Source organism: Amblyomma americanum, chromosome 1 (assembly GCF_052857255.1).
Source record: "Amblyomma americanum isolate KBUSLIRL-KWMA chromosome 1, ASM5285725v1, whole genome shotgun sequence".
NCBI lineage: Eukaryota > Metazoa > Arthropoda > Arachnida > Ixodida > Ixodidae > Amblyomma > Amblyomma americanum.
In genome coordinates, this window is record NC_135497.1 from 50,023,543 (window position 1) to 50,037,177 (window position 13,635).

Consider the following 13,635-nt stretch of genomic DNA (forward strand, 5'->3'; position numbering starts at 1 on the left):
AAAATATAGGAGGAAATGCACGAGTACGCCGAAATTATGGTAATTTCTGCCGCAAGATATCTACGCATTTTGCTTCAAACACGTGCCTGTACCGCCGCAAGCGATTAGACGGGAGGCACTGCCGGGCGCACTAATAGGAACGCTGGAACCGTCCGGGTCTCCCCCAAGCAGCAAACTGATCGCGCGCCTTTCTGCCCCACGTCCGCACGAAGGCGAAAAATGTGCGACTCGCATGCTTGCGGATACGCACAAAAAACGACCGTACGTACGACAGCCTTTAACTCCCTGCTGTGACACTAGGCGGCGCTACTATCGCGAAAGCTTCGATGCGCTTGCTTCCATGTAAAGAATGCTTTGTCACCGCTGCCGCTGCGACTTCGTCGCTGCCAAGTAGCCGCGGCAAAAGGCTTAGATAACACTTCTTGCGAAGGGCACATACCCCCCCCCCCCCCCTCCTCATTTCTCTTTTCCTTCTGGCTACTGTGTCAGCTGTTGTCTTTCACGCTAGCAACAATCTTTCGGGTTCCCCCTCTTTCCTTTCTCTCTCGCTCTTTTTTTCCATATCTAGCTTAGGCGACTAAACTAGCGGTGGGTGCACCATCGCCCAATTGAAAGAAACAAACACCCCTTTAAGCATTTTTGTCCGGCTTCCTTTGTTGCTGGGTTAGTATTCTTTCCCAAGCCCCCTCTCGGCTCTTCCACGAAGATGGAAGAACGCATACATAACTTGATACATAGCACGCCTTAATACGTAACAGCGCTTTTTCGATTGCATGATTTCACCCCAATTTAGCTTTTTTATATTCATCGTTAGTGGTGCAGATAGTGATAACGCCAACATAAACATTAAAGAGACTGCCCGCAGCTCTGTTTCGACGAAGGTCGGTTCGGGCTCGGAACGTCAAGAAACGTAACGTTTCTTCACCACGTCCGTTTTCTTTCCAATGTAATGCCAGTCCTGCTTTAGGATATATATATATATATATATATATATATATATATATATATATATATATATATATATATATATATATATATATATATATATATATATATATACTTATGATGGGAGCTAACAGTCACCGGAACCAAGCTGCATAGGGGAACGTTATTTTTTTAATGTGTTGTGCTTTTCAGTGGGATACCATTACTTAGATTAATAAATCGCTTAAAGAAAATTACTTATAATGCAGCAGAAAAAACAACCATGCCGCCGGTGGGATCCGAACCCACGACCTCCGAATATCGCGTCCGGTGCTCTTACCAACTGAGCTACGGCGACGGCTGTCCAATCTGCTGCTCTCGTGCGTATTTGTTTATTTGGTGTACGCGAACCTGAGAGTGTTCACCAGCGCCACTCTCGTCCATAGCGGCGGACGTAGCACGTCCTGAAATACCGCGAGCGTGACGTGAACGTCATCTAACGGCGAGGGCGGAAACTGTGCGAGAGCCCTCTTAAGCAACCTGTGGCATCAAGACTGCCAGAACCGAGACCCTCGTTAAGCTATTAGCAGACAAGGTAAAGTAAATGAGGGGCCCGTTTGACAAACTTATGATGGGAGCTAACAGTCACCGAAACCAAGCTGCATAGGGGCACGTTATTTTTTTTAATGTGTTGTGCTTATATATATATATATATATATATATATATATATATATATATATATATATATATATATATATATATTATGGAAGCAAACCGTCACCGAAACCAAGGTGCATAGGGGAATGTTTTCTATTTTTTTTTATTTCTAATGCCAATCAATTGGTTTAAAGAAAATTACTTATAAACCAGCAGAAAAAACAACCATGCCGCCGGTGGGATCCGCACCCACAACCTCCGAATATCGCGTCCGGTGCTCTTGCCAACTGAGCTACAGCGACGGCTGTCCAATCTGCTGCTTTCGTGGGTATTTATGTTTTGCGTGTAAGCGAACCTTGAGAGTGTTCACCAGCGCCACCCTCGTCCATAGCGGAGGACGTAGCACGTCCTGAAATACCGCGAGCGTGACGTGAACGTCATCTAACGGCGAGGGCGGAAACTGTGCGAGAGCCCTCTTATGCTACCTATGGCATCAAGACTGCCAGAACCGAGACCCCCGTTAAGCTATTAGCAGACAAGGCAAATGAAATGAGGGGCTCGTTTGACAAACATATTAAGAAAGCAAACCGTCACCGAATCCAAGGTGCATAGGGGAATGTTTATATATATATATATATATATATATATATATATATATATATATATATATATATATATATATATATATATATATATATATATATATATAGCGTCCACTAGCGCCATAGAATGAATACCGCATATAATTACTTCAACCTTGTTCTTTACTACAAACAAGGGCAGCCCGACATGTTCCTTCTACCTCTACGTCGTTGCCACACAGCAAAGTACTGAGTGTGTATATACCGGGTGTTTTAGCGAAGTTTCACAAATTCCTGAGGATATAGGGTTCAATATAGCACAAAAATATGTGTACGATCACGCTCTCTGCCCTCGTGGACACAGTATGCTTCAAAACCCCTCTAATTATCCAGGCATTTAACAAACTCACTAAATAACTTTTCAATTATTGTAGGGTGGATAGTGCCATTTGGGAGTTTGATACCGTGGACAAGGCGATGACGAGTGGGCACCACAACAGTGAGATCGGCATGCCTCCAATGCCTCGTTTTTTCGCTGTGCAGGCTGTGCAGGCTGTGCTGGCGCTCGGCATATCAACTTCGCCAGCTGCAGGCACTGACTCGACGTCTTTCTCTGGTCCGGGGGTTGCAAGTTCTGGGCTTCGGTTCACCGACAAATTCAGCCTTTTACCCGGCCAGGCTCTTCTTTTCATAGAATCCCTCGTCCACACCCGTCCAGCGTCATCGACGATGGCATCGCCACTCACACCGGATTTAAAGCGACAACACGCTGGCTTTCCCTTCAGTGGGCACGGGAACAGTGACATCGGCATGCCTCCAATGCTTCGTTTCTTCCCTGTGCAGGTTTGTGCGCCCAATTCTTTGCACGCTAGGAAATGCGACGATCGCTGTTTACTTCTGTTCCCGTGCCCTCGGGTGTGCTTTGATGTGGCTTGTGAATGTGTTTCAATGATTTTCCTGCTGTTGCGCTCTGGCGACGTTGAATCTAACCCGGGTCCTACGACTCGCTCCCTTGACATAGACAACCTGCCAGACAATCCATCTGATCAAATGAAAGTTATGTTTAAGCTGCTCAAGGATGTACTTTCTCGTCCGTTGCAAAGCTCAAAAGATCAGGTCGAATTAGCAGCTGAATAAAAGGCATTAGGAGTACTCAGAAGAACATCGAATCAAAGTTAGCTGGCATGTGCAAGAGGCTTGATGAACTCGAAGAAAAGGCAAAGGAATTCGACGACATGGGTCCAGAGCTCATCTTTAAAGAAATCTGTAGAAGACCAACGTATTCGAAAAGATTTGCTGCAGTCTCGCCTTGATGAAGCAGAAGATAGATCGCGACGTGAAAACAATATTTAGGGGTACACCCGATGCGGAAGAGACTTGGGCAGATACTGAATCTAAACTCCTGGAAGCCTTGACTAAGGTTGTCGAAGTATGCTCCTCGAGTTCAATTCAACGTGCACATCGCCTGGGAGTTTTTTCCAGAAGAGAAGTGTCGACCAATCATAGCTAAATTTTTGGACACTAAAATGAAAGACAAGATATTAACCCTTCGTAACCAATTTAAAACAGATAACATCACTATCAGTGAAGATTTCTCACCTGCTGCGCGCCAGGCTCGAGAATTCGAATATAATCACGCTGGCCCTCGCTCTTTTAAGATACAATATAACAAGCTGCACATCAATAAAAAATGCTTCTTGTATAACCCTACCACGGACACGTTTGAAGAAATCGTGGCACGTGGCGAATCATCTGCATTGGAATCGTCTGCATTGGATTCCGTAACTGGATCTTGCGCTGCACCTATAGGGAATCGCGACGGGTAATGGACAGTTGTCATCGTCGATATCAGTTCTTTATGCTAACGTCAGGAGCCTACTTAACAAGCATCTTTCTTTATCTTATGCTATAGACACATGCTCAGCTGACATTATAGCACTAACGGAAACCTCGCTCCCAATGCATGTGTCAGATTCCGAAATCTTCCACAACGCTCATTGCTATTCGGTATATCGTTGCGATAGGACAGCTAAGCGCGGCGGTGGTGCTTTACTTGCCATTTACAAAGACATTCCATCTTCATGTATCCAAGTCTTCAGCGAACTAGGACTAATTTTTCCATCAATAGTGATAGGTCATCCTCAGATTGGTTATTGGCGTCTGTTACCGTTCTCCTTCTTATTCGTCCACAATCACTAAGAAACTTCACGACGCTATATATCTTGTTCGCGCACGATTTCCGTCACCACCGCTTTTTCTACTTGAGGACTAATTTTCCAACTATTTTATGGACAGCTCAGCCGCCTTCGTCATCTCCCCCTTCGCATCAAGCTAAAGAATTCGCAAAACTATGCGCCACATTTTCGCTAACTCAGTTACGAGAGGACGGTAAATAACGCTTCGAACACTCTCGATCTAATTCTAGTAACTAATCCAGAGTTAGCTACTGACAAAACATATCTTCCAGGCATCAGCGATTACGTTCTGCTCAATTTCTGCATTTACATACCACGTCCAAAAGTTAATAAAATAAAAAAATCATTCTGGATTACAAACTCGCCCATTTTACCGCTATTAACGATGAACAGGACACATTTGTTGATTACTTTATTGCAAATTCAGACTACTGCTCTGTCGGGGATAACTGGATATCATTGAAAACGAAGGTTCACGAACTAACTGATAAATATATCTAAAAGCGCAACGTCACCTCTAATCCACAAGCACCATGGCACAACTCTCACATAAGACGATTATCTAACAAAAAGAAACGTTTATACCACCGCGCGAAGTTTTCACCATCTAATGCGTAATGGGCGAAGTACAAATCTGCTTCCGACGCTTACGTCAACGCGATTAAACTTACAAAGAATAACTTTTTCTCTGCCACATTACCAGCTATTTAGAAAACGAGTGTTAAAAAATTTTGGTGCGTTGTACATCCTGCGAACGACCCATTAATTAGACTACAAGACGCCTCCAGTAAACTTATCCCAAATGACCTTTGTGCTTCCGTGCCGAATGACAGATTCGTTGAAAGCTTTTCCTCCTTTTCAAGCGTTAATCTTCCATTCATACCACACCACAGGTTCCCGACAATGTCGCCTATAACTGTCGATCCACCTGGTGTAGCCAAATTAATTGAACCTTTAAAAATGATTCTTCACCTGATTCCGACGCGATTATCGCTAAATTCCAAAAAAAAATACTTGTGCTTATATTTCAGTTATACTAACCAAACTTTCTCAGCAGTCCCTCGACACAGCAAGCCTTCCTAACGACTGGAAAATTGGGAAGGTGGTTCCACTTCACAAGTCCGCTTGTAAGCACTCCCCTCAAAACTTTCGTCTCATTTCGCTCACCAGCACATGCTGCAAATTAGTAGAAGATATCATTTTCAAAAATGTCGTTACCTTTCTCGATGAGAATTCATTTTGCAACCCTGCGCGACATGGTTTTCGTCAAACATACTCCCGTGAAACTCAACTACTAGTCTTTACTGATAAGCTATACCGCATACTTGACAACTCATCATGCGCTGACTGCATTTTGTTGGACTTTTCCAAAGCCTTTGATAAAGTATGCCATAAACTGCTGCTACATAAACTGAGCCATCTTAATCTCGATCCTAACGTCTTCCAATGGATTAAATCTTTCCTTCTAAACCGTTGGCAATTTGTGCATGCTAATAACACTAATTCACCGATTGCTAACGGGCTATCGATTTTGTGAGTGAGCAAATGGACGCTGAGCTGGCTTTCAGACTGTATGCTGCCCAACATCCTGGCCGTCGTGTGCCGACTTATTCCACGTTCGTATCGATATTAAATAAATTTAGCTCTACTGAATCAGGTCTTGTTGAGAAAAGGAAGAGACCAGGGATCGCAATCAACGATTTTGAAATTGATGTCCTCGCGTACGTTTCTATCAGGACCGCAGCAAGTGTCAGGGAAATCTCCAACGCGCACGGAGTCAGCCCGGCATCAGTTTGGAGGCCACTATCAAGACACAGCTACCACCCCTGTCATGTGTGTCTTCACCAGGAACTGACACCAAATGACTTTCAGAAACAGCTCGATTTTTGCAACTGGTGCCTAATTAAATGTGATGAAAACCCGATGAGAGCAATGGGAAAAACTTTAAAAGCAAGATTTTGCATCGCATCTGAAGAAATGACCATTGCCTTCAATATTTCTATAACACTACCTTACAGAGTTATAGTATTCAAAATTTTTATCCAAGAATGCTGGACATGTCGCCGAGTGTTCTAATTAGCCGCAGCGCAGCCAGACTGCTCCGAATTAACGGCATTCCCGCTATTGAGTAGCAGATTGGTTTGAATGGACTGGACAAGCTGTCTGTGAAGTTCGCTTAACATTCCATGGCGCCATTTAGTCTCTTGGTTGCGAGGAATGCCGCGTTTCTGGAGCCACTTAGCCTCAGGAGGTTGAAAGCTAAACATTTCGGCAGATTTGACTATCTGGTTGAGTTTGAAGACTTATATTAACATGCACATCTCCACCCAAAAAATTTTAATCTCTAATCCAAAGTTTCGAAGCCAGCTCGGCTCCTTCATCAGGGCTGACTGGGGGCAGTGGCTAGCGTCTTTAATTATGGGGGTAGGGGGAGGGGGCTCAAAAGAACGAAAGGTGTGATGCGAAAGGCGTGGGGGAGGGGGCGATGTGGGTTAAGGTTGTGAGTCACGCTGGTGCACTGTAGGGATGTGCACTGTGGAGAGGTGCAGTTTATTATAAGCCTCAGAGGGACATCCGACGGGGACTCCACGGCGGCTGTATTGAAGTCGGCGTGTCGCTAACAAAGGGACCCGTGCTGTCCTCGTCTCCGCTTCTTGCGGCTGATGTCTTTGTGTTCTTCGTGCCGTCAAGGGCATAACCCGTACTGAAGAAACTTAGGCAGGTACGGCGGTCGACGTGCATGCGGCGCCAAGGGGTTACCGAGGCTTCGGGCATGCGAGAGATGCGCCTGGGTAGGATCAAATGACCGGTAAGCGCTTATTCCCTTGACGACTGTTTTTTTTTTCTTGTGTAAAGAACCGAACGTCTTCAGTGATAGTTCCTTCGGCATACGTTTGTGTCGCATGCATGCGTGCAAAAGAGAAAACCAATGTCAAGGTTAGGAATGTAGTAACTTCTATGCGGTGGGGAATGACAGTGGCGCTTGTTTTGTTTGTGTGTTTGGTTGCAACCTCTCCTTTCCCAAATATTTGGCTGATCGAGGGAATTGCAGAATTTTGGTTTTCCTTTCCCCGACTATTGTTTAGTCGATATTCTTTCCCCAATCTGTGACTAGTCGGCGGAAACCTTATTTTCCTTTCCGTAATTATTGATTAGTGAGGCGGGTCGATTGTTACCTTATTGGTTGTTCTCCCCGCTAAGGGCGGGGACAGAGGGGTTAAACGTATGCGCTCTGGGTTGAACCAGAGTTTATTTTATTGTCTTAATTTCACATTACTGTGATCCCTTTCGATGTTGTAATATAGTAATGTCTCTCTATTTGTCTCTCTGTGTTAAGTTTTTTGTCGATTTCGTTCCAACATCTCTATATTCCTTTGCTTTTCCAATGTTCCCTGTCTGCCATGCGCTGCCACTCAAGCCCTTTGAGGCTTTGGCAGGCCTGATTTTGGTGTACGGGAACTGACATGAATAAAAGTACTATCCATCTAACTATTCCTCTGATCAACGGTTTAGTCATGTTGTAAGTAGTTCTCTGCTTAATCGTTTCTTCTTGTTTTATTTATGTTGTAAATAGTTTAAGTTCTCCTTTTCTCGATTAAGGTGAATGTTTGCAAGTTAGAATCCACCACGTTATAAAGAAACCCCAGTTTCGTTATCAACAAGGTGTTTCTTTTCATCGCCACGTGAAGGGGAAACTCAACTGTGTCCGAATTATTTGGTTTTCCGAATTAGCGGGCGTCGGTATAGTATACGGTTTTGATGTACATTAAAACCTCGTGTGTGTAAGAAGGCAAGACTCATAGTATATTATGGTTTATGGGGGTTTAACGTCCCAAAGCGACTCAGGCTGAGAGACCCTGTAGTGAAGGGCTCCGGATAATTTCGGCCAAGCGTGGTTCTTTAACGTGAACTGACATCGTACAGCATACGGGCCTCTAGAATTTCGCCTCCATCGAAATTCTGCCGCCGCGGCCGGGATCGATCCCGCGTCTTTCGGGTCAGTAGCCGAGCGCCATCACCACTGTGCAACCGGGGCAGCTTTCATAGTATAGTATGAATGCATGGCACGGTGTGGGACGATACGGTACGGTACGAAACGATATGACATAGCATGACATCGTATGACATGGCACCCCACGGTACAATACGGTACGGTATCGTATAGTATATTTCAACGTCTTGAAGCTATTGCTATCACTTCTACGCCCAGAGGAGCGCGAGGTGGTTGGGGATGTTTGTTCCGCAGACCTTCGTACTTTTGTTTTCTTTAGACATCTGCAGGGAACGCATCCAAGACGTCCTATACCGCATCCAGAGCCACGTATTCAATAAATAGCGCACCCTGTAGCTATACATGGAGGCTGCGAACCTCCGGCACTGACCTGATCAAAAATTGAAATCAATTAACGCAGTCGCGTTTGCATCATACCACAATTTCCACACTGTTAAGGCGTCTAACCAATGTGTTTGCCGTCGTTCAGTGCATTCAACAGAACATATTGCAAAACCGCATCGCCAAAGCCATCGTTCACTGACATATCGCGACGCCACCGGAGGACCGGCTAACTCGGCGAAGGATGACGCAGCATTTTTGTATAGCTAAGGTGAGGTATAGTATGGTTGCGTTTTGGTTATCCGGTTTGTATCCGACACTTTGAACACAGGCACGCACACGAGGGCACGAGCGGAACCGTTTTACACCAACAGTGGCACGAAACGGTGTCCTGGGCCGTCTGCATATCGCAGTAGCAATCGCAGTAATGTGTCTGTAGTAACTGAAATTTCATGGTTGAAAATCACACGATGGTTTCTGAGGGGTGCCAGCAGTAGTGCTGAGCTCAGGGCAGGCGTCAATTGGCAAAAAAACATTGGTCAACAGCTCGCGTTTCCCACGGCTCGGCGGGCCCGCTCGTGCTCTGGACGGTCAGACACCTCGAAGCGCGCAGCCGGCTGGGCTGCTAGCTGCGAAGCCGGTCGGCTTCGGTGAATGAAGCCGCACGCAGCGCAGGAGATGGCGGAGCGTCGACTGACTGGATACAGCTCAACAATGAAGCGTAAAAGGCCTTTCAGAAGCAGGTACCCCAACTTCCAGCATTGACCTTCTATCATGACGTTGCAAGACAGCCGTCTCGTAGCTGCTGTCCTGACATCGCAAGCGCCTGGCGGCCACATCTCTGTTCTTTGAGCGGATGAACGGGAATGGCAGCACGCAGCGTTTTCTTTTCCCGGCTCCCTGAGGCTACGCAGTGAGCAGCCGTAACCGCCATGCCTAACGCATAAAAACACGCTCTCGGCGTAAAAGGGGCAAGAAGTGGCGTCGCTCCGTAAGGCTGTTGCCGATCCTGATGGGCATCATGCACGCATATGCGCCCGCACACTGCAACACAAGCTTCCTGCGTTTTTTGCGTACATGTTGGGGCGCAAAGTTGACTTACACGAAATGGGTCTGGCGTGAGAACGCGGAGTCGGCCCTGACCGGAACGCTGTATTCACAGCCCGCGGCTTTATGGTTGTTCCGACGAGCTGGCAAACGTTGCGCGCAAAACTTTGTATGAAAAAAAAAATATATTTTTGAAGATGCGAAAGATAGTCTCAAGCTTTTCAGCATTTGCAAAAGCACAAAACGTACGCTTACAAAACGAGCCCGCACGTTTCCTCCCATGAAAACTATGTGCTGTAAGCGAACGCTGGTCACTCAAGGTGTGAGGCAAGTCGGTGGGCATACGCTGTAGATGAAATGCGCTCGTTGCTCACCTTTGCACCGCAAAATTTTTTTTTCTCCCTGGTAGGGGCAGGGGTGGCCGTGGTGGTGTTCGGGGTCCCACGGGGCGCCAGATAATCCGGACTGACTGAGGGCCACCCACCTGGAAGACCAGAGGCGTTCACTGTCAGCTGTTCACGTCGTATCAGTTTGTGTATCGGATGCAATAACCGGTACGTAACTTTGCTTTTAACCCGTTGCGCAACGCTTGGACCGCAAGCAGGCAGGCAGACAACTGTTGGCCGCCAGCATATGGCGCAAGGCACTCTTAAGAAATACTCGTCGAAATTACAGTCAATGAACATGTCGTAGCAAAGGTAATATTTATCGACGTCAATGAAAGTATGACACTATATCACTTAGTTGCCCAAGCGGAGCGTCCAGCCCGTGTTTGGCAATCGTAAGCAGCACGTCACCGGCGCGCCCTCCGACGCATCGGTTGGCACTGCGGTCGTCATGAACCCCAAATAGTGAGTGCGCTCCCTATTAGAAACAACCCTGTTCCGCGTTCAGCTGCTGGCAATCAGGCGGGAGATCTGCCTTCAAGTTCAATCAAGATATTCCGTGCACGCCTCGCTACCGTCGACGGAGCCGGTCTGTTTTTACACTGGCCTGAGGTCAAAGTACAGCGACCAAGTTGAAAGTGAGCGTCAGCAAAGTCATGAAAATGACTGTACTGTCTATAATTCAGGATCTAGCTCAATTTGGCGCCAAGTGCCTTCACTGGCGACTGACGGCAGCCGATGGAGAACCTCATGACGGCGTCGTTTTGGTAAAGCCCAATAAATGACACTGGCAGAAGGGCGCGCAAGAAGCAGGCCTCATGTTTGGTTTTCCGTTCTTCCATGTTTTGGCGTAAAATTCAGTGTGCATGGTGAATTTTTGTGGTTTTATTTTTTACTCTCCGGAATTCGAGTATTCACAGAAAAATGACCGGGGAAGCCTCCCTGTGTTTCTTCACGATGCGAAAAACGTCTGAAGCCGCTGACACCATACAGAGAACATTACAGTATTCGCAGCGAGGCTAGCACCACATTGGATACGAACTGCATGCGCTGCTGAGCAGACAGTGTGGTAGCTCATTCCTGACCATCACCGATAAATTGCGTTAGCAAGGCATGCTTTCGACGCATGTCATAAGCACTAAACGTCGGAGTGCCTCAGGGGCCCGTATTATTTCCTCCGTCAATCCATTTAACCGTAAGGAACCTGCCGTCTGAACTCAACATATTAACACACCTTCAACTCAACATGTACTGTGCTGCACTGACTCCCCATCGGACCAGAAAATAGGACGACTATTCACACCCACGCCACTGAATATCCATCACATGCTCCATCACTAAAACAGAGCACGCCACCACGAGCGCTGCACTCACATGCATAACGGTCGGTGCACTACCAATTAACAACAGGCCCGTGATTCGCCGCTCCAACCAAAATGTGGGCTTCATACTATAGCAGGGCGGAAAAGCGGGCGAGTTCCACCGCGTGCTCTCTCGAGCGTCAAAAGTGCCCGCCGCGTTGGCTCAGTGGTTATGGTGCTCGGCTAGTGACTCGAAAGACGCGGGTTCGATCCCAGCCGCGCGGTCACAGTGCGATGGAGACGAAATGTCAGAGGCCTTTGTACTGTGCGATGTCATTGCACGTTCAAAAAGCCCAGGCGGTCGAAATTACCCGGATCCCTCCACTATGGAGTCCCTCATAGTCATAGTCGCTTTGTGACGTCAAACGCCATAAACCAAGCGTCAGAAGAATCTTCGAAAAACAGAAATTATTCGCGCACGTAAGAAACGTAACAAAAAATATTCGTTCTGTTTTTCTGCCGAACTCAGATTTTCTTTGCGCAGGCAGCTTCACTTGCAAAAGCTTCTTGAAAAAATTCCATTGATGCGTGACTTTCTCAGTTCAAAGCCTGCATGGCCGAAACTAAAATAAGGCTGTTCAGATGCGACAAGGACTCGTAATTTTGTTGCGAAAAGCCTTACGCGACATCCCAGGTTTTTAAAACGCTTTTCTAGCGCGAGAAACGAGCCCCTAATTCCCTGGGTGACTTTGCATTCGAAAAGGTGGTGGTAGTAGTGGTTTTTTTATTAAAATAATAGTAAAAAGGAAGGAAAAGATTTTTGCTAGCCCCGGCATCAGCCATCGATACTGAAGCACCTGAGCTGGGGCAGCGGAAATAAAGGATAGCAGGCAGAATGGAGAACTTTAATGAAAGAGGTGATGGGACAGGAAGAGAGGATAGGGGGAGAAGTAACATATACAAACTATGTACACAATAAGAAATTTGTCCAGCTTGTGCGCGTGATTAGTTCATTTTAGAGGAATTAAATCACACATGCGCACAACACTCTGTTGGCTACAACTGGAGTGGGGCGTCCAGTTATTAATCGTTGAAGGTAGAACTCGCGGAGCGGCATTCTAAAGGTGATTACGTTATTGAGGGCGTTCGATACCTGCCAGATGTTTAAATCCTCTGTGCTCACCAGCGCCTCTGCTATACGGAGCGTCAGATCGCACTCCATAATGAAGCCTAATCACTTAGGATAAACTTACTGCCGCTATCTGTAGTTTATCATCAAAAACATTCTGTGGAGCTGACGACCTTCCTGCTTTCATCGCTAAGATTTGTTGCAACATCCTGGCGCCTCTAATATCAGCAAGTCAGCTTTACTGCCACATGGAAGGAGGCTCTCGTGGTTTCGACCTTTAAGCCAGGAGTGAGTACTACTGGCGGAAGCTACTGGCTCGTCCCTCTTCTGCGTTCCTCTGCTAAGGCGTTGGTAGTGATTCACGCATTCGTGTCTCTCGTTTGTCTTCAAATACACCTTTCTTGACTATGAACACGTTCTCTAACAGGTCATTTTATTGAAACTAACCTTAATTTCTTGAGCAGTGTTGCTCCTATAGTCCCTTGCCATTAGGAGGCTGACGCCGTTTATTTTGATTGCAGCAAGACTTGAGACGTACAGGAACACTGAATCGTCCTTGAAAACTTGTCGCCTTGAGGCATCCATATCTCGAGCGCTAAAGACAAGACAGAAGGAAAGCACACAATTCACACAACCGAGAACGCTGACTGGCAACTTGATTGCGAGATCTGACACGTGCCACTTCTCCGCCGGCACTAGTTGCTTCCGTGCATGTTTTTTGTGTTTTATTTCCTTTCTGGTAGCCAGCAAGTATAAAAGCTTCCTGGCTGTCCGATAAAATTCAGTTGTCAGTCAGCGTTCTATTGTGTCACTTGTATGTTTCTTTTGTTTCGTCTTTAGCGCTGTAGTTATGAAAGTTAAAAACCAACTCGCCCAGCATATTCTACTGTGGGCCTTAAGTCATTTGTAAATCATATAGCAGCTGGCTTACTATAGCTACCCCATGCTACTTTTGTAAATCACATTGTAGCTAGTTTGCTACCGACCTAAAAACGGCAGGATAAGACGGGTGACTAATGGTGGACAAAAATTCTCGTCCTTTCAGCGTAGCATCTGGGTTTTTTTTATTGGTTTTTTGGGG

The 13,635-nt window shown here is 46.3% G+C and overlaps 1 protein-coding gene across 1 annotated transcript in view; it reads right to left on the minus strand.

Moving 5' to 3' along the window:
* Positions 1-13,635, minus strand: part of LOC144093429 (uncharacterized) — an 88,915-nt gene that overhangs the window by 65,820 nt on the left and 9,460 nt on the right. The window contains exon 3 of the mRNA XM_077626841.1: positions 10,113-10,222. Coding sequence (XP_077482967.1) covers positions 10,113-10,222 — 110 coding nt within the window. The remainder of the gene's footprint in view (positions 1-10,112; positions 10,223-13,635) is intronic.